This window comes from Sinocyclocheilus grahami, unplaced genomic scaffold, assembly GCF_001515645.1.
Source record: "Sinocyclocheilus grahami isolate Dianchi unplaced genomic scaffold, SAMN03320097.WGS_v1.1 scaffold64.1, whole genome shotgun sequence".
Lineage (NCBI taxonomy): Eukaryota > Metazoa > Chordata > Actinopteri > Cypriniformes > Cyprinidae > Sinocyclocheilus > Sinocyclocheilus grahami.
The window spans coordinates 1148956-1167449 of NW_015505243.1; the positions used below are offsets into that span (position 1 = coordinate 1148956).

The window sequence follows — 18494 nt, forward strand, 5'->3', positions numbered from 1 at the left end:
CATTCTAATATACTGATTTGCTGCTAAAGAAACCCTTATTATTATTATCAATTATGAAAACAGTTGTGCTGCATAATATTTTTGTGTAAACTTATTTTCATTTTTTTTTTAAGAATAAAAGGTTTAAAAGAACAGCATTTATTTGAAATATAACATTTTGTAGCCTTATTGATGTTTTTGCTGTCACTTTTTTATCAATGTAATGCTTCCTTTGTATAAATGTATTAATTGGTAATGTACAATTGTAAATGTTATTCATTCATTTATTCTTGTGTAATGGTGACAAACTGCATAATTATAGTGGAAAAATAGGGTCATAAATGTTCCTTCACATCCTCCCAATCTATAAATTAGTTAGCAACCTTTATATAGTTAGCAAACTAACTATCTTCAGTGGTTGATTCTCAAACTATTACATTTGTTTCCATATGTTGTTATTGCTCTGGTGAAAAGCAGCTCTCATTCTCTGACTGCAGGGATCTGGACTTCTCAGGTTTCCTCCTAAAGAAGACCGTGAACAGTACTGAACCTCCCTGTAGATATGACCTGATCGCTGTTTCGAACCACTACGGCGGACTCCGAGACGGTCACTGTATGCTATGCATCAGTCTTTTTAGCTTTTATTAAACAGCACTAATGTCAAAAATTGCATGCTATTTTGATTAGTGCCAATAACATTGCACAAATATTTCTCTTTTGTCCCCTTCTAGATACTAGTTATGCCCGGAACAAGGATAATGGTCAGTGGTATTACTTTGACGACAGCAAGGTGACCTATGCAAGGGAGGAACAAATAGTGGTGAGATTAATGCAGCTTTCTGTGGTTTGCTTTATCAACATGAAATCAAAATAGACCCTTTATGTTTTTTATTACATTTCCTTGGTCTTGCCGTGCATGATTCATCAGTGCACGCTCTTCTAAAATGAAATGTTTGTTTTTCCTCAAAATACAATAACTTTCTCAGCCTCCGAAATGACTTGGCCACACGTGTCAAAAAAGACAGATCTGTTTAAAATGATGTCCACAAGAAATGGTCATATCAGTGGACTGGAGTTGTTTTATTCTACATAAACTCATGGTGGCCGCTCCCAAATTATTAGCCTGGATCTCAAACCCAGGTGTAATTTGGGAGTTGGCTAATAATAATATCATTAAAAATACAATTAATAAGTTTACTATTTGTGACCCTGGACCACAAAACCAGTCATGAGGGTAAATTTTTCTAAATTAAGGTCTATACATAATAATAATATTTGGTTGAGATACAATGATTTGAAAATCTGGAATCTGAGGGTGCAAAAAAATCAAAATACTGAGAAAATCGCTTTTAAAGTTGTCCAAATGAAGTTCTTAGTAATGCATGTTACTAATCAAAAATGAAGTTTTAATATATTTACAGTAGGAAATTTACAAAATATCTTCATGGAACACGATCTTTACTTAATATCCTAATGATTTTTGGCATAAAAGAAAAATCAATAATTTTGACCCATACAATGTTTTTTTTGGCTATTGCTACAAATATACCCCAGAGACTTAATAAGACTGGTTTTGTGCTCCAGGGTCACATTTAGTGCTTTTATAGTGCTTAATGGTGATTCACGAAACTACATCTAAACAAACCAAACCATTTAATAAGCACAATATGACAAAAGTTTGGGGTCAGTATGTTTTTTTTTGTTTTGTTTTTTTTTAGACTTTTTAATACTTTACAAATGCTAGGTTCTTTTGAATTTTCTAAACATCAGAGGATCCTAAAAAGTGTATAAATGTCCATAAAATTATTAAGTGTTTTCAACATTCGAAATGTTTCTTGAGCAGCAAATCAGCGTATTATACTGATTTCTGAAGGATCATGTGACACTGAAGACTGGAGTAATATTGCTGAAAATTCAGCTTTGCATCACAGGAATAAATTACATTTCGAAAACAGTGACTTTAAATTGTAATAATATTTCAGTTTTTACTGTATTTTTGACCATTTAAATTCAGCCTCGGTGAGCAAAAGAGACTTCTTTCAAAAACATCTTTCTGTTTGACAGTCACTGGTCACTGAAACGTTCACTCTCCCTCTATTCTTGTAGACCAGTGCCGCCTACCTCCTGTTCTACCAGCGCCAAGACAAGATCCGCCATCCCACCATCCCTCCACCCATACCCTCCTCCACCCAGCCAGAGAACCACGTCTCATCCCAGACCTGTGATGGCATGGATGGAGCCGCTTCCTGTGTCAGCATGGAGACGGACTGATTTCTGTCCTTTTGTCTTTTACACGTTCCACTTCATTCTTTCTCACTCTTATCACTTCCATCTTTCTGGCATACTGTCGATCGTCTTAATCAACAGAAACTTGAACCTCCGCCTCTGCTCTGACTCCGACAGGAAGTGCGAGGCAGGGGCACCTCTCTCAGGCTGGTGCACGAGCATCATGGGGTTGGGAATGCAGATTTATGTGGTTTTTTTCTTTATGACGAACTCAAGGAAACGGGTTAGGCTGGTAGTGGCGGATTCAGTCGCTTCAATGACGATGGGAATTCAGAGAATGAGGTTGGCGCTGCAGTTGGTCATCACTGACGTGTTCTTTATTTTTTTCTAAGCTTGCTTTTCTGAGCTAGCTCAGCTGCTGTCCACGGTGGTGATGTTTGATCTGAACGTACAACCCTCTCTTTCTCTGACTGCAGGGATCTAGACTTCTCAGGTTTCCTCCTAAAGAAGACAGTGAACAGTACTGAACCTCCCTGTAGATATGACCTGATCGCTGTGTCGAACCACTACGGCGGACTCCGAGACGGTCACTGTATGCTATGCATCAGTCTTTTTAGCTTTTATTAAACAGCACTAATGTCAAAAATTGCATGCTATTTTGATTAGTGCCAATAACATTGCACAAATATTTCTCTTTTGTCCCCTTCTAGATACTAGTTATGCCCGGAACAAGGATAATGGTCAGTGGTATTACTTTGACGACAGCAAGGTGACCTATGCAAGGGAGGAACAAATAGTGGTGAGATTAATGCAGCTTTCTGTGGTTTGCTTTATCAACATGAAATCAAAATAGACCCTTTATGTTTTTTATTACATTTCCTTGGTCTTGCCGTGCATGATTCATCAGTGCACGCTCTTCTAAAATGAAATGTTTGTTTTTCCTCAAAATACAATAACTTTCTCAGCCTCCGAAATGACTTGGCCACACGTGTCAAAAAAGACAGATCTGTTTAAAATGATGTCCACAAGAAATGGTCATATCAGTGGACTGGAGTTGTTTTATTCTACATAAACTCATGGTGGCCGCTCCCAAATTATTAGCCTGGATCTCAAACCCAGGTGTAATTTGGGAGTTGGCTAATAATAATATCATTAAAAATACAATTAATAAGTTTACTATTTGTGACCCTGGACCACAAAACCAGTCATGAGGGTAAATTTTTCTAAATTAAGGTCTATACATAATAATAATATTTGGTTGAGATACAATGATTTGAAAATCTGGAATCTGAGGGTGCAAAAAAATCAAAATACTGAGAAAATCGCTTTTAAAGTTGTCCAAATGAAGTTCTTAGTAATGCATGTTACTAATCAAAAATGAAGTTTTAATATATTTACAGTAGGAAATTTACAAAATATCTTCATGGAACACGATCTTTACTTAATATCCTAATGATTTTTGGCATAAAAGAAAAATCAATAATTTTGACCCATACAATGTTTTTTTTGGCTATTGCTACAAATATACCCCAGAGACTTAATAAGACTGGTTTTGTGCTCCAGGGTCACATTTAGTGCTTTTATAGTGCTTAATGGTGATTCACGAAACTACATCTAAACAAACCAAACCATTTAATAAGCACAATATGACAAAAGTTTGGGGTCAGTATGTTTTTTTTTGTTTTGTTTTTTTTTAGACTTTTTAATACTTTACAAATGCTAGGTTCTTTTGAATTTTCTAAACATCAGAGGATCCTAAAAAGTGTATAAATGTCCATAAAATTATTAAGTGTTTTCAACATTCGAAATGTTTCTTGAGCAGCAAATCAGCGTATTATACTGATTTCTGAAGGATCATGTGACACTGAAGACTGGAGTAATATTGCTGAAAATTCAGCTTTGCATCACAGGAATAAATTACATTTCGAAAACAGTGACTTTAAATTGTAATAATATTTCAGTTTTTACTGTATTTTTGACCATTTAAATTCAGCCTCGGTGAGCAAAAGAGACTTCTTTCAAAAACATCTTTCTGTTTGACAGTCACTGGTCACTGAAACGTTCACTCTCCCTCTATTCTTGTAGACCAGTGCCGCCTACCTCCTGTTCTACCAGCGCCAAGACAAGATCCGCCATCCCACCATCCCTCCACCCATACCCTCCTCCACCCAGCCAGAGAACCACGTCTCATCCCAGACCTGTGATGGCATGGATGGAGCCGCTTCCTGTGTCAGCATGGAGACGGACTGATTTCTGTCCTTTTGTCTTTTACACGTTCCACTTCATTCTTTCTCACTCTTATCACTTCCATCTTTCTGGCATACTGTCGATCGTCTTAATCAACAGAAACTTGAACCTCCGCCTCTGCTCTGACAGGAAGTGCGAGGCTGGGGCAACTCTCTCAGGCTGGTGCACGAGCATCATGGGGTTGGGAATGCAGATTTATGTGGTTTTTTTCTTTATGACGAACTCAAGGAAACGGGTTAGGCTGGTAGTGGCGGATTCAGTCGCTTCAATGACGATGGGAATTCAGAGAATGAGGTTGGCGCTGCAGTTGGTCATCACTGACGTGTTCTTTATTTTTTTCTAAGCTTGCTTTTCTGAGCTAGCTCAGCTGCTGTCCACGGTGGTGATGTTTGATCTGAACGTACAACCTTCAGCTGCACTGTTTAGCATCATGAATCAGGCCTTCTATTTATTCCATCTCATTGTTTCAAGCAGCGACATTCATCGTGGGCGCTATTAGCAGGGATGGTTGGGATGGGGGTTTCTCGTATCAGGGACGACATGTTCAGAAATGCTGCAAAAGATGGGTGGAAAAATAGGTGGAGGTAAATGAGAAATAGCTTTCTGTCCACTCACTCGTGAACTATTTATTTTCATAATTGCTAGATGCTAATGTGGAGTGAGAGATTATAAATGTAAAGAGCGGCTTCTGAAGATCTTCCATTTTTATTTTCATTCTTTTGATGGTTTTTTCATCTGTCGTAAGGTCTGGGAAAAGCCACTCTGTTGCAGGACACAAACGGAGGCCTGTTTTCCAGCTTTTTTTTATTTTTATCTAATTGCAAAGAAATGCACGCCCAGATTTAAATATTCCATTCTTTTTGACTAGCTGCGTGCAATTTATAACAAACTCTTTGGAGCTATGAGAATATTTCAGCAAAGTGCTTTCTGGATAGAGCTCTTTACGTGATGATTTTAAGGCACCTCTGTACAGTATTTTTGTATTGTAATAAATGTTGTATTATCTTTGATCATTTGGATCAGATGCTGGGGATGGGGGAGCTTTCATTTTATTTTGTTAATTATAGATTGAATATATAATTGAATACACATCTTTTGATATGAATAAATGCTGACTATAAAGTCAAGGTTAGATTGGACACATTTGACTTCCATTTACATTGTTTTACCTCTGAATAAAAGGACGTGTAGACGTGCATTCCCTCGGTTCGTACTGATTGCATATTTGAACATTTCTCAGTTGCTCATAGTGTTGTAATTAATTTGGCCTACTGCGTAAAGATCTTATAGAAAATGCTTTTTCATTTGCACTTCCCATTAAGTGACTGCTTTATTGCGTTCCTCAGATGATAATGGATACAGTTTATCGCACTGTTCTTTGAGAGATGTATAAACATATCACTATATGTGGGAGGAGCACTTAATGCATTCAGTATGTTCAAATGTCTAATATAATAATAACACAGGTGAATATTCATACAGAAAATTCTGTATGAGAATGTCTATACATAATGATAGTATTTGTTTACTTAATTTATGCAGATTAAATTAAAAGTAAAATGTATTATTACAGTAAATTGTAAATGGCCCAATATGTTCTTGACTGGATTTGTGAGATTTACAAACTTTTTTTTAATAGTCCCTTAAAGGGGTCATATGATGCTACATGCACTTTTACAAGTAGTTTGAACTGAAATGTGTGTTGGCGGTGTGTTAAAATGATCAAAATCCACCCAGTGGTTTTTTTTTTATCTGCTCAAATCTTTCTCAAATCGAGCCGATCTCAGATGCCTGTCTGTGTGACATCACAAAAACAGGCCCCTCCCACGATAGTTTGATTGACAGTAGCGTTTCATCACAGACTGGACTGGTGTCTTACCTTAGCTCCGCCCTGAGTGAGCTGTCATCAGTCCGCCATTGTTTCACCGCCGGAGCAGATGTAGACAAGAATGACTCCTAACAAGCAATTGAGGTGTTTTGTTGTTGGCTGTAATAATGAACATAGCAGTCATCATTTACTCCCGACATCTGAGCCGCTGAACTCGCAGTAGATTACGTTTGTTTCTGAAGAGAATGCGCCCCCGATCTACATAAATGCGTCTATGTTCGCGCGAATCATTCCTGATCCAGCTTCATCTACAGAAGAAGTGAGTGTAAGGTTTTTTAAATGAATCTTTGCAAATCCCCTCGGAAGAGAGGGGCGGGGTCAGCAGAGCTCATTAACATTTAAAAGGAAATGGTACAAAAACGGCTTGATCTGAAAAGAGCTGTTTTTGACAGGGTAAAAAAAGGTGTTTTTACACTACCATTGAGAAATTTTAACCAAACTATGTTACAGACTTTTCATTAAGACCCTAAAGAATCATATCAACTTGTGGAAAATGGGCATCCTATGACCCCTTTAAATGATTTAGCTCATTTCTCATCTGCAGCCTTCCACTTTGTACAAGGTTTAATGAATGCAATGATCCATTTAAAAAGTTTTTTTTGTTTGTTTTTACTATATTTACCGTAATTAATGGCTTCATTCTACCATTTATTTCTAAAATGATTCACTAGTGCTGGAATCAACAGCTTCAGAAAGCCACATACAGCATAATTTCTTTAATGCAGCATGTTTCTAATATTAAATTCAGATATTTATTAGAGCTACCGTGCGACCTGCTATCATGATTATATTATTTCAGTGAAATCCATCAGATGGTCAGCTGTGAATATTTGAAATGTTAAAGCAATTCAATATGTTTGAGCTTATTTCTGTCAATGCTACACAATTTTTTTTGCAATATTCGAAAGCCCATTTCACAGTATAAAACACCAATTTTCATATTTGTGCCTTTGCATTGTGGGGGCATTTTTTGTACAGAAATGAAATATTATAAATAAGTTATCAAATAAAAGCTTTATGAGTTTTGGATATTGAGTATGTAGTATTTTCAGTCTGAAACGTGGAGTCGTGTAAGTGTTAAACATTTGAGTTACCTCTGTGTGATTCACAAACATTAGACAAACCACCTTTTAGCTTCTAGCTCATTTCCTCTCGTCTGATTCATAATTCCTCTCATCTGAAGCACAAACTGATTTCCTCCTCACCTTAGGGTTCCATATAATGTTTATTAAACAATTATCTCTTGCACAGTTACATTTGCTGTTTGCTGTTATACTATCTCTCTGACTGAAATAATGGCTTGTCAATAAAGAACTGTGTGTTATAATTACAAACCACAATAGAGAAAAACTGCCGGATATAGACAGGTTAATCAAAAAATAAATGAATATAATTTAGATCTATGCTTACAACAAATTAAAAGTTCATGTGCAACACTCACGGTTCACAAAAACATGTCAGACATAGATGCTTTGCAGGACATTCACATTAATTCAGAACAAACTAACCATCAAGATCACTGCAGTCAACGAGTATCAACATTGTAAAGAAATCACATCTGCTTATGAATTGAACCATCTTAACAGCACTGGTTCTTATCAAAAAGTGATTTGCAATCAGACAGACGTCAGAACAGGGTTGTTTTGTACTGTAGTTCTTAGCTAAAGAGTCCTCTGAAGTTCAGATCCTGACGCACGAGTTCCTCCTCTACGTTCTCCAGGGCCCATTTGTGCTCCACAATCTCCAAGGCTTCCCACTCGCTCTGAAACAATGGTAATGAATACATTTAGAGCATTGAAGAGCTTTATACATCTGAGAAGAGTGTGAACATTCTGCTAAACGTCTCCTTTTGTGTTCCACAGCAGAACGAATGGCATACGTGTTTACAACAGCATGAGGGTGAGTAAATGATGAGCACATTATCTCTCTCTCTTGAAGCATATAATTATTTGTGTACGAGGATCGAATCGACTCATTGCACCCGACACAATCTGCATTCCCCAAGAAATATAATGTTTCAATAGTTCTGCAATTATGCGAGATTCAAAACGGCAAAGTTTAAGGTTTCGCAATTATCCTAAGATGATGAGGTTATGAAATGAAAGCAACCACGTTTCCACATCGGGGCTGCTGTTGCATGCATCAGTCCGTCCACTGGGGCTGTAGGCGCTGTACTCCCAAGAAATATTAACTTTAAATTTGTGTTAAACACAAATAACTGCTGGCATGTTTTTTTTTTACGGACGTTGCGTGCATGTTTGTCCCAGAATAATTTCATATTGCTAAGAAAGAAACCACATAAAGAGAACGATAATCACATATAAACTGTTTAATTTGTGCAAATTATGTTCTACTTGCCTTAAATGCTTTATTAGGATCAGGGGGCATCGCCATCGCCGCCCCTGTCATTTGATCCTGCATAATTCTCGACTGATCCGCAGCTGAAAATAAACACCTTAGTTTAAATAGCTGAGCAAGTCATCTCAATTTCACAGAAAAAAATACAATATTTTAATATAATGTTTAATACAACACATAAGGTAATTACACATTATATATATATATATATATATTCACTGTATGATATTAGATATTGTGTTATATTAAAATAATATACTTTATTGTAATATAATAATTCATAATTTAATATAACACATTAAGGTTGAGGTCATAAAACGGTCTAAATATCAGAAACAAAAACAACCAACCAACCATTGTCTTGTCCGAGGATGAGTGTGTACATGCTTCTGAGCCCAAACACATTAAGAAAATACCATGACGCTGAACTGACCCTATAAGAGCAACAAATTCAGATTTTATTCACAGTTTTCAGCTTCTGGTAATAAATAAAAAACATCAATGTCAATACTGTACCAGGAAGCGTCCAGAGAGATCAGCTCAATTCCTCTCTGTAACATGGGCTTGAATCTCAGAGTCAGAGGAAACGGAACTTTAGCTGAACGGGAAACAAGCAGCACAAAAAAAAAAGACTTTTATAACAATTCAATTAAACTCTTGCAAGCTTACTTTTTTCAAATAACATTCACTTGAGATTTAATCAGATAAATAGCAGCCATTACAGCTTTTAGACATTTTCTAGTCATCCTCGTCTGCTTTTAGGGAAATCATTATATTTTTGTTTGGTAACGTTGAGAAAACGCAAACTGTAGCTGCATTAAGAGAGAACAGAAGCTTCCGCCAACCACTTCCATCAGCAGTGGACTGAACAAACGCATTTGCGGTAATCCTACTATGGTTAGAGCCCACCTACCAACGTCTGCATTTCAGAAAATTAGTTATGAATGCACTGGCCAAACGTTACATCACCCAATTAAAATTCATGAGCCGGCTGTTAAGGTTTAGAATGTCTCCCTACACATTTCAGATGCTTCCTACATCCCTGAATTCAATCGCACTTACAAATGATTGTTTTAGGAATAAGACTACATTCACACATGCTCACTAGATCCTTTTTATCGTTTTAAGGGAGGTGCTCACCATCAAAAAATGGAAATTTGCTTAATATTTACTCACCCTCAGTCCAAAAAAGATGTAGATGGGTTTGTTTCTTCATCAGAACAGATTTGGAGAAATTTAGCATTGCATCACTTGCTTAGCTCTGCAGTGAATGGGTGCCGTCAGAATGAGAGTGCAAACAGCTGATAAAAACATCACAATAATCCACACCACTCCAGTCCATCGATTAATGTCTTGTGAAGCAAAAAGCTGCGTGTTTATAAGAAACAAATTCATTATTAAGACGTTTTTAACTTTAAACTGTTGCTTCCGGCTAAAATGCATGTCCTCTATCCATAATATCATTTCCTTAAGTTCCAAGTAATTAAACTCTTAAGAAGACCTTGCCTAGAATTTAATACTTTTCAGGAAATAATTACAGATACAGATTTCCATATATTGTAATTGGGACAAATTTAAAAGATCTGATGATCAGGTTTGGGCAAAATTTTGAAAATGTCTCCTTTTCAATTCAGAGGATTTTGCATTATTAATTATACGTTGACTCCCTGATATGCAGAATACATATTTGCATACAGTATTTGTAAACAATAATGTTCAATACTGCCAATATAATTCACTCAGCAATCAAAACTTATTTTAATTTTGCCAAGACAACTTTATAAAGATAAATACTGACAACTTTAAAAAAAAAAATTCAAATCAATTATACATTTTTAGTAAATTTTTGTGTGTTGAATATAATTAAACAATTTAATAGATGGAATTTAATTCATCAATATTCTGCCAAGACAAACTGTGTACAGATAAATACTGATATATATTTTTGAAGTTAATTATTATTTTTATTAAAATGAAGTATTGAATATAATGTTATTTTATTAATGTTTTTTAACATTATTTTATTTATTTAGTCATTTATCAGACGCTTTTATCCAAAGCGACCTCCAAGTAAGGACAACCGAAGCAATCGATTGTAGTATTAAAACAACTAAAAACAGATCCAAAACTAAAAGCTAAAACTTTATAAATACTACTTATACACATTTTAAAAAATAAAGAGATTAAATAAAAATGACAAATGCATACAACAAAATTTCAAAACTTAATATTTAAATGAAAAGCAAAAAATAAAGCTAAAAACAATTCAAAATATTAAAGAACAAAAGGTATAAGAGTATAATAATGATTCTAACACAACACTAAGCCAAACACCAAAAAATAACTACATATATATGTATGTGTATGTACAACCACACACACACATACACACAATCTCTCGCTCTCTCGCTCTCTCTCTCTCTTTCTCTCTCTCGCTCTCACTCTCTCTCTCTCTGGCTTGCTCGCTCGCACTCACACACACACACACGATGCGCAATACTCCACATTTGAACAGTCAATAGCAAATACTTAAACTAATAACAAAACAGTAGCTGATTCAGAAGCGCCAGATTGTCATAGCAAAGTCAGAATGACCTCCTCTCCTAGGTTCACGAAACGGTCGTCCATAAAATGCATTGCTGTTCTGTTGTAAGTCATCTTAAAGATTCCTAAATGCATCTACTTCTGGAAGGCCAAATAAAGTGCTTTTGCTTTCGCCTAGAAACACACAGCGTCTCCCTGACATGGCTGCTTCAACACTAACTGCGGTTACTGAAACCATGCCTTCTTTCTTTGCGTGCACATTTGGGCTGCATTATGCAAATATTTCCACATAGTGAGGTAGATATGTGGGGGCGTGTTAGAACGAGCCGTTTTAGGGGGGCGTGGCAGAGTCTTAACTTTAATAAAGAATATCTCTTTGGTTTTGAGACTTTAGTCTTTGCAACTTCAGGGATCTTATCTATGCACAATCAGCTTGTAACACTCCAAAGAGAAAGGAAAACTTGAAATCGCATCATATGACCCCTTTAAATCAAACTAAAACTTAATAAAAGACCTATACAGACATCATAAATTCAAACATAATGTAACTAAAATTTAAATAAATAACTAATACAAATCAAACTACTGTGTTAAAAAATAACACTGCTAAAAAACAACAACTTACTGACACATAGTAAGAAATGGTTATAAAAACGGAAACAGAAGCGAAACAAGTAATAGGAATTAATTAATTATAATTATTAATTACTTACATTATACATCTTTTGCTATCTTTTTTTAATAGAATTACAGTATTCTACCTATTGTGAGTCTGATAGCATGAATTAGTCATCTCACCTGTCAGACACCTGCTGCAGATCCACTTTCTTGTCGTTATGAATCAGCTGAGTGACATAATGCCGCAAAACTCCGACGAAGAATGTGATGAAGACTATGGGCAAAACAACCCACAGGCGAATGCTGGAGTCCAGCAGCAGCTCTGGGCCTGCCATTCCCTCACCAAAACTATCCTTTACAACTATCTGTACTCAAAACACTGACACTTTTCAAGTTTATTGTAATGCTCAAATTACGACAAAGTGAAAAGTCAAAGTATGGTAAAACTGCTGCACTTTTATACTACAGTAACGGCACATTGAACATGCACTATATGCGCAGCTGCTTTTTGACCTTTGCACTAGTAGTGAGGTCCGATTCGTGAACGAGTCGTTCAAGTGAGTCGGATCTTTTAAACCGATTCACTAACCAGTCTGAATGATTCAAATACGAATTGGACCGAATCAGTCTGTGCGCCACTCAAATGAAAGGAAAAATATGTATTATTGATTTGCTTTTGTTATTAGGGAAATTTTATATTCATCAAACTAAATGGAGTAACTAAAAACTCAATTTTGCTCATTTTCAAACAGCCTTTAAAGTTTATTTAGAATTTGTCAAATAAATTTAAAAAAAATTTAAAAAATCGAAAAGCCCAAAAGAAAGGCCTCTGCTGAATTTAACATGTTTGTGATGCCCATTCATTTTTTTTATTTTTTTTTCTCTTTTAACTTATATTTTCTATTTTATTTCAATTGTTTCAGATTATACTTACACAATGTGTAAATGTGAGAAATATGTCAAGAACCTGAGCTGTTGAATTCTGTAATTTTGAAAGTTCAATAAAAAAAGAGTCATCATTGAACCGAGTCTCTTTTGAACGTGACAGTTTTGATAACACATATACACGAAATATAGATAGTTTAAATAATAGTGAGTAATGTGTGCATAATACCTTTAGTCAAACGTTTCAAACTTGTAATATACCGTTCGAAGATGTCAGGGATCAAGTCATAACGTAAAAAAAAGACCATAGACTGTATAAAAACAGATGAACTGTTTCAAAGAACCGATTCGCAGAAATGAGTCGCGTGTCCCATCACTACTTTGAACTATGACATATTTACATATTCACTTATGTTTTATTATGTGCTTATTTTCTATCACTAACCGATAGGTAAAAGTATGGCTAATATATGAAATATATATATATATATATATATATTTTTTTTATTTAAAGAAAGAAAAAGTAGCTAACGCCATTTCCGGTTTCGAAGACGTTTCCGTGTGTATCTTGTAAACAAGAGACCACGTGACAGGCTGAAGGAAGGTTTAGCTTCACACAGTCGAGCATTTTTTGTATTAAAACAAATTCGTTGTAAGCTGCAAGCGTTTTACCGCTGCACCAGCCCAGCGAAGGGGCTGTCGATCTCTGATGCATGTTAATATTACAAACATTGACTACTATTAAAATAAATATCGCTGTATTATAGTCGTTCTGCAACCATCTTTTTTCATATCATGACTCCTGGGGCGCCCGTTATTAATGAAAAAGTCTTGCAGTATGAGACATTTATCAATGAAGTATTGAAACGAGACTTACAGTAAGTATCATCGCTTGATTTTTAGCTTTGGTGGAACAGCTGCAATAGCAATGCTACATGTTTGTACCATGGTAATCCCGTGATTTCTTTAAATATGTACTATCGTAATACCATGGTATTATTTGAAGTACCATTGAGTTCCACATAAATGCCCATTTTACATGATAACGTATATGTATATGTTAATCTCTCTCTCTCTGTGTATATATATATATATGTATGTATATATACAGTGGGGAAAATATTTATTTGATCCCCTGCTGATTTTGTAAGTTTGCCCACTTACAAAGAAATTGAAGCGTCTGTAATTTTTATGGTAGGTTTATTTTAATGGATAGAGACAGAATACCAACCAAAAAATACAGAAAAAACACATTATGGTAAGGTTACAGATTGATTTGCATTTCAGTGAGTGAAATAAGTATTTGATCCCCTACCAACCAGCAAGAATTCCGGCTCACACAGACTGGTTATGTGCCCATGTGAAACACAGATTAGTCCTGCCACTTAAAGAAGTTACTCCTAATGTCAGCTCGTTAGGTGAATAAAAGACACATGTCCACACAATCTGTATCTTCCATTCCAACCTCTCCCACCACCATGGGCAAGACCAAAGAGCTGCCAAACGATGTCAGAGACAAGATTGTAGATTGCACAAGGCTTGAGTGGGCTACAATACCATCAGCAAGAAGCTTGGTGAGAAGGAGACAACTGTCAGTGCGATTATTCGGAAATGGAAGAAATACAAAACAACCATCAATCGGCCTCGGTCTGGAGCTCTGTGCAAGATCTCGCCTCATGGGGTAATGATCATGAGAAAGGTGAGGGATCAGCCCCGAACTACACGGGAGGAGCTTGTAAATGATCTTAAGGCAGTTGGGACCACAGTAACCAAGCAAAACACTGGTAACACACTACGCCGCACTGGACTGAAATCCTGCAGTGCCTGCAAGGTCCCCCTGCTCAAGAAGGCACATGAACAGGCCCGTTTAAAGTTTGCCAAAGAACATGTAAATGATTCAGAGAAGGCTTGGGAGAAAGAGCTGGGGTCAGATGAGACCAAAATTGAGCTCTTTGGCATTAACTCGACTCGCCGTGTTTGGAGGGAGAGAAATGCTGACTATGACCCCAAGAACACCATCCCTACAGTCAAGCACAGAGGTGGAAACATGCTTTGGGGCTGTTTTTCTGCTATAGGTACAGGACGACTTTACCACATTGAGGGGCAAATGGACGGGGCCATGTACTGTAAAATCCTGGACGAGAACCTCCTTCCCTCAGCCAGAACACTGAAGATGGGTCAAGGATAAGTCTTCAAGGATTACAATGAGCCAAAACATACTGCCAAGGCAACAGAGGAGTGGCTCAAGAAAAAGCACATTAAGGTCATGGAGTGGCCTAGCCAGTCTCCAATCCTCAATCCTATAGAAAATCTGTGGAGGGAGCTGAAACTTCGAGTTGCCAAACAATAGCCAAGAAACCTTAAGGATTTAGAGAGAATCTGTAAAGAAGAGTGGATCAAAATCCCTCCTGAGATGTGTGCCAACCTTGTGACCAACTACAAAAAAAACATCTTACCTCTGTGCTTGCCAACAAGGGTTTCTGCACCAAGTACTAAGTCATGTTTTGCTTGGGGATCAAATACTTATTTCACTCACTGAAATGCAAATCGATTTCTAACCTTTATATAATGTTTTTTTTCTGGAATTTTTGATATTCTGTCTGTTAAAATAAATCTACCATAAAAATGACAGAAAAATGCTTTTTAAAAATGTTTTTGTAAGTGGGCAAACAAATTTTCCCCACTGTATGTGTGTGTGTATATACAGTGGTGTGAAAAGGTTTTTGCCCCTTCCTGTTTTTTAAATTTTTTGCATATGTCACACTTAAAAGATTCAGATCGTCAAACTAATTTTATATTACACAAAGATAATGCAAGTAAATACAAAATGCAGTTTTTAAATGATGATTTCATTTATTAAGGGAAAAAAGCTGTCCAAACCTACGTGGCCTGTTAAATCATGAAAGAACTGCAATTAACCACATTATTTTAGAAAGCTGAGTTAAATTTCACTAGCCACACCCAGGCCTGATTACTGCCAGACCTGTTGAATCAAGAAATCACTTAAATAGAAGCTGTCTGATAAAGTGAAGCATGCTTAAAGACATCATGACACATCATGACACGATCTAAAGAAATTCAAGAACAGATGAGAATCAAAACAGTTGACATGTATCAGTCTGGAAAGGATTATAAAGCCATTTCTAAGGCTTTGGGACTCCAGCGAACCATGGTCAGAGCCATTATCCACAAATTGAGAAAACTTGGAACAATGGTGAACCTTCCCAGGAGTTGCCGGCCAACCAAAATTACTCCAAGAGCACAACGACGACTCATCCAAGAGGTCATAAAAGAACCCAGAACAACATCTAAAGAACTGCAGGCCTCACTTTCCTCAATTAAGGTCAGTGTTCATGATTCAACAATAAGAAAGAGACTGGGCAAAAACGGCATCCATGGGAGAGTTCCAAGGAAAAAGCCACTGCTGACCAAAAACAACACAAAGACTCGTCTCTCATTTGCCAAAAAATATCTTGATGATCCCCAAGACTTTTGGGCAAATATTCTGTGGACTGATGAGACAAAAGTTTAACTTTTTGGAAGGTGTGTGTCCCGTTACATCTGGTGTAAAACCAACACAGCATTTCATAAAAAGAACATCATACCAACAGTCAAACATGGTGGTGGTAGTGTGATGATCTGGGGCTGCTTTGCAGCTTCAGGACCTGGACAACTTGCCATAATTGACGGAACCATGAATTCTGCACTCTATCAAAAAATCCTGAAGGAGAATGTCCGGCCATCAGTTTGTGACCTCAAGCTCAAGCGCACTTGGGTTATGTAGCAGGACAATGATCCCAAACACACCAGCAAGTCCACCTCTGAATGGCTCAAGAAAAACTAAATTAAGGTTTTGGAGTGGCCAAATCAAAGTCCGGACTTAAATCCGATTGAGATGCTTAAACAGTCCATTCATGCTCGAAAACCCTCCAATGTAACTGAATTAAAACAATTCTGCAAAGAAGAGTGGGCCAAAATTCCTCCACAGCGATGTGAAAGACTCATTGCCAGTTATCGCAAACACTTGATTGCAGTTGTTGCTGCAAAGCGTGGCACAACCAGTTATTAGATTTAGGGGCAATTACTTTTTCACGTAGGGCCAGGCAGGTTTGGACAGCTTTTTTCCCTTAATAAAATAAATAATCATTTAAAAACTGCATTTTGTATTTACTTGCATTATCTTTGTGTAATATTAAAATTTGTTTGATCTGAATCTTTTAAGTGTGACATATGCAAAAAAATAATAAAAACAGGAAGGGGGCAAAAACCTTTTCACGGCACTGTATATTTAAAACATAGATTAAATTATTTGCTACTATTTTAACTCTGTGCTCTGACAGGAAAGTATTGGAGCAAAGAGATGCTGTGCATGAGAAAATAGCACAATACCTTCAGCTGAAGAATACAATTAAAAGCATTCAGGTATTTTATCTACTAAACCATATTTTGTGCTTTTTCCAATGTCTTTATGTTTCCAAGGTTTTTTTTTCTTTGCTATGTAACCTTGCCTGTCTCCATTTTCATTTGTTACTCCCTGTCTCTGTCATTTTCTTGCTCTCATTCTGTATCGAGTGATGTGTATAATACGTTGCTTTTGCTATATTTTATTCATCTTTAGGAAACTGACAGCAAGGAACTCAAAACAGATGTTGACCTTGGCTGCAATTTCTATGTGCAGGCTCACGTGTAAGTATTGCAAGTCTGTGTACTGCGCATCAATGCCTCTAACATTAAAAGTCAAACTCGTGAAGGATTCGTTCCTTTTTTTTTTAGACCTGATGCATCAAAAATATATGTGACCGTTGGATTTGGATTCTTTGTCGAATTCACACATGCAGAGGCATTGAATTTCTTAGAAAAGAAGACGAATCAGCTAACGGAGTAAGAGATCATTTGGTTTTTGATTGTTTTGAAATGTGCATGTTTGCCGTTTTTTGTTACCTTGAGATGTTCATCATTATTTGAACATTTCAGGTGTACTGAGGTCCTTACCAAAGATGCAGCAAAGATAAAGTCCAACATCCGCATGGCTCTGGAGGTACAAATCATTACGGTTTACTTGCTTGTCGTTTATTTTTTTTTAAATTAACAATATATTGTGATGCTTAAGAAAAATCTGTTTTCATAGGGATTGAGGGAATTACAAGGTCTGAAAGATCTTCCAGAGGCCAGAAGGAGAGAGGTGTTTTAGTACAGTACACCAATCACAGCACAGTGTATTTAATTTGCACATATGACTAATGTTTGTTTCAAACAATGTCAATTTTATGGCAATCCATTTTAGAGGAACATTGCCTTTTAACAGGTTATACTGTTGTTTTGAAAAGTTTGCTGAATAAATTGTAACATTTTCAGTACCAACCATCAATGGCATTGTGATCATTTTAAATAACTATCACTGTACACACAATACGTTTACACATCGCCTTTTTAAACCTTCATATAACATTAGACAGTCTATATGAATATGTAAGAGGCTTCTCTTGATTAGACACGTCAAGCAAATGATTACTGAGATTGTATCATTGTAAATAAAGTTGTGTGATTTTTAACTGGCTCATACATTTTTATTTTCATAAAACAACACTTCTTACAGAAATAAGAATTCTACCATTGATTTCAGCAAACCACAAAATTACACTATGAAGCCAATCTTTCTAAAATGAAAATATAAATCTGTTGAACAAATTAAAATGCGAGTACAGATTGATTCTGGAATAAAAACTTTAGCTCAGAATCAATCTACTGT

General features: G+C 36.3%; 3 protein-coding genes across 4 annotated transcripts in view; 2 read left to right on the forward strand and 1 right to left on the reverse strand.

Annotated features, from left to right (window-relative positions):
* usp11 (ubiquitin specific peptidase 11) overlaps positions 1–5928 on the forward strand; it is a 19301-nt gene extending 13373 nt beyond the window's left edge. The window contains exons 20-22 of one of the 2 annotated variants that reach the window (XM_016271653.1): positions 2682–2797; positions 2916–3004; positions 4291–5928. In XM_016271653.1, the coding sequence (XP_016127139.1) occupies positions 2682–2797; positions 2916–3004; positions 4291–4455 (370 nt within the window). In that variant the 3' untranslated portion in view covers positions 4456–5928. Of the gene's footprint in view, positions 1–476; positions 593–710; positions 800–2085; positions 2648–2681; positions 2798–2915; positions 3005–4290 lie in introns of those variants that run through there. The other variant, XM_016271652.1, reaches the window with a different exon arrangement.
* Positions 5929–7967: 2039 nt separating this feature from the next.
* Positions 7968–9433, reverse strand: LOC107584920 (ER membrane protein complex subunit 3-like). Its single transcript, XM_016271689.1, has 5 exons — positions 9421–9433; positions 9215–9296; positions 9053–9132; positions 8699–8781; positions 7968–8102 (listed from the first exon to the last, which is right to left on the reverse strand). The coding sequence occupies exons 1-5, from the start codon at positions 9431–9433 to the stop codon at positions 7998–8000; spliced, it is 363 nt and encodes a 120-aa protein (XP_016127175.1). The 3' UTR covers positions 7968–7997.
* A 3866-nt stretch (positions 9434–13299) lies between these two features.
* On the forward strand, positions 13300–18222 carry LOC107584886 (protein UXT-like). The gene is made up of 6 exons (XM_016271655.1): positions 13300–13623; positions 17086–17167; positions 17364–17431; positions 17519–17626; positions 17720–17783; positions 17874–18222. Exons 1-6 carry the CDS (start codon positions 13541–13543, stop codon positions 17934–17936), a joined length of 468 nt encoding a protein of 155 aa, XP_016127141.1. The 5' UTR covers positions 13300–13540; the 3' UTR covers positions 17937–18222.
* The last annotated feature ends 272 nt before the right edge of the window (positions 18223–18494 follow it).

Excerpts from the sequence above, each read along its gene's own strand:
- LOC107584920 (XM_016271689.1), bottom strand. Across the intron at positions 9,133-9,214 it reads ATCTCTCTGGACGCTTCCTG|GGTCAGTTCAGCGTCATGGT; the intron begins GTACAGTATTGA and ends TTGCTCTTATAG. Across the intron at positions 8,782-9,052 it reads CATCCTCGGACAAGACAATG|CTGCGGATCAGTCGAGAATT; the intron begins GTTGGTTGGTTG and ends GTTTATTTTCAG.
- LOC107584886 (XM_016271655.1), top strand. The coding sequence starts at position 13,541 with ATGACTCCTGGGGCGCCCGTTATTAATGAAAAAGTCTTGCAGTATGAG. Across the intron at positions 17,432-17,518 it reads TTCTATGTGCAGGCTCACGT|ACCTGATGCATCAAAAATAT; the intron begins GTAAGTATTGCA and ends TTTTTTTTTTAG. Across the intron at positions 17,784-17,873 it reads ACATCCGCATGGCTCTGGAG|GGATTGAGGGAATTACAAGG; the intron begins GTACAAATCATT and ends CTGTTTTCATAG.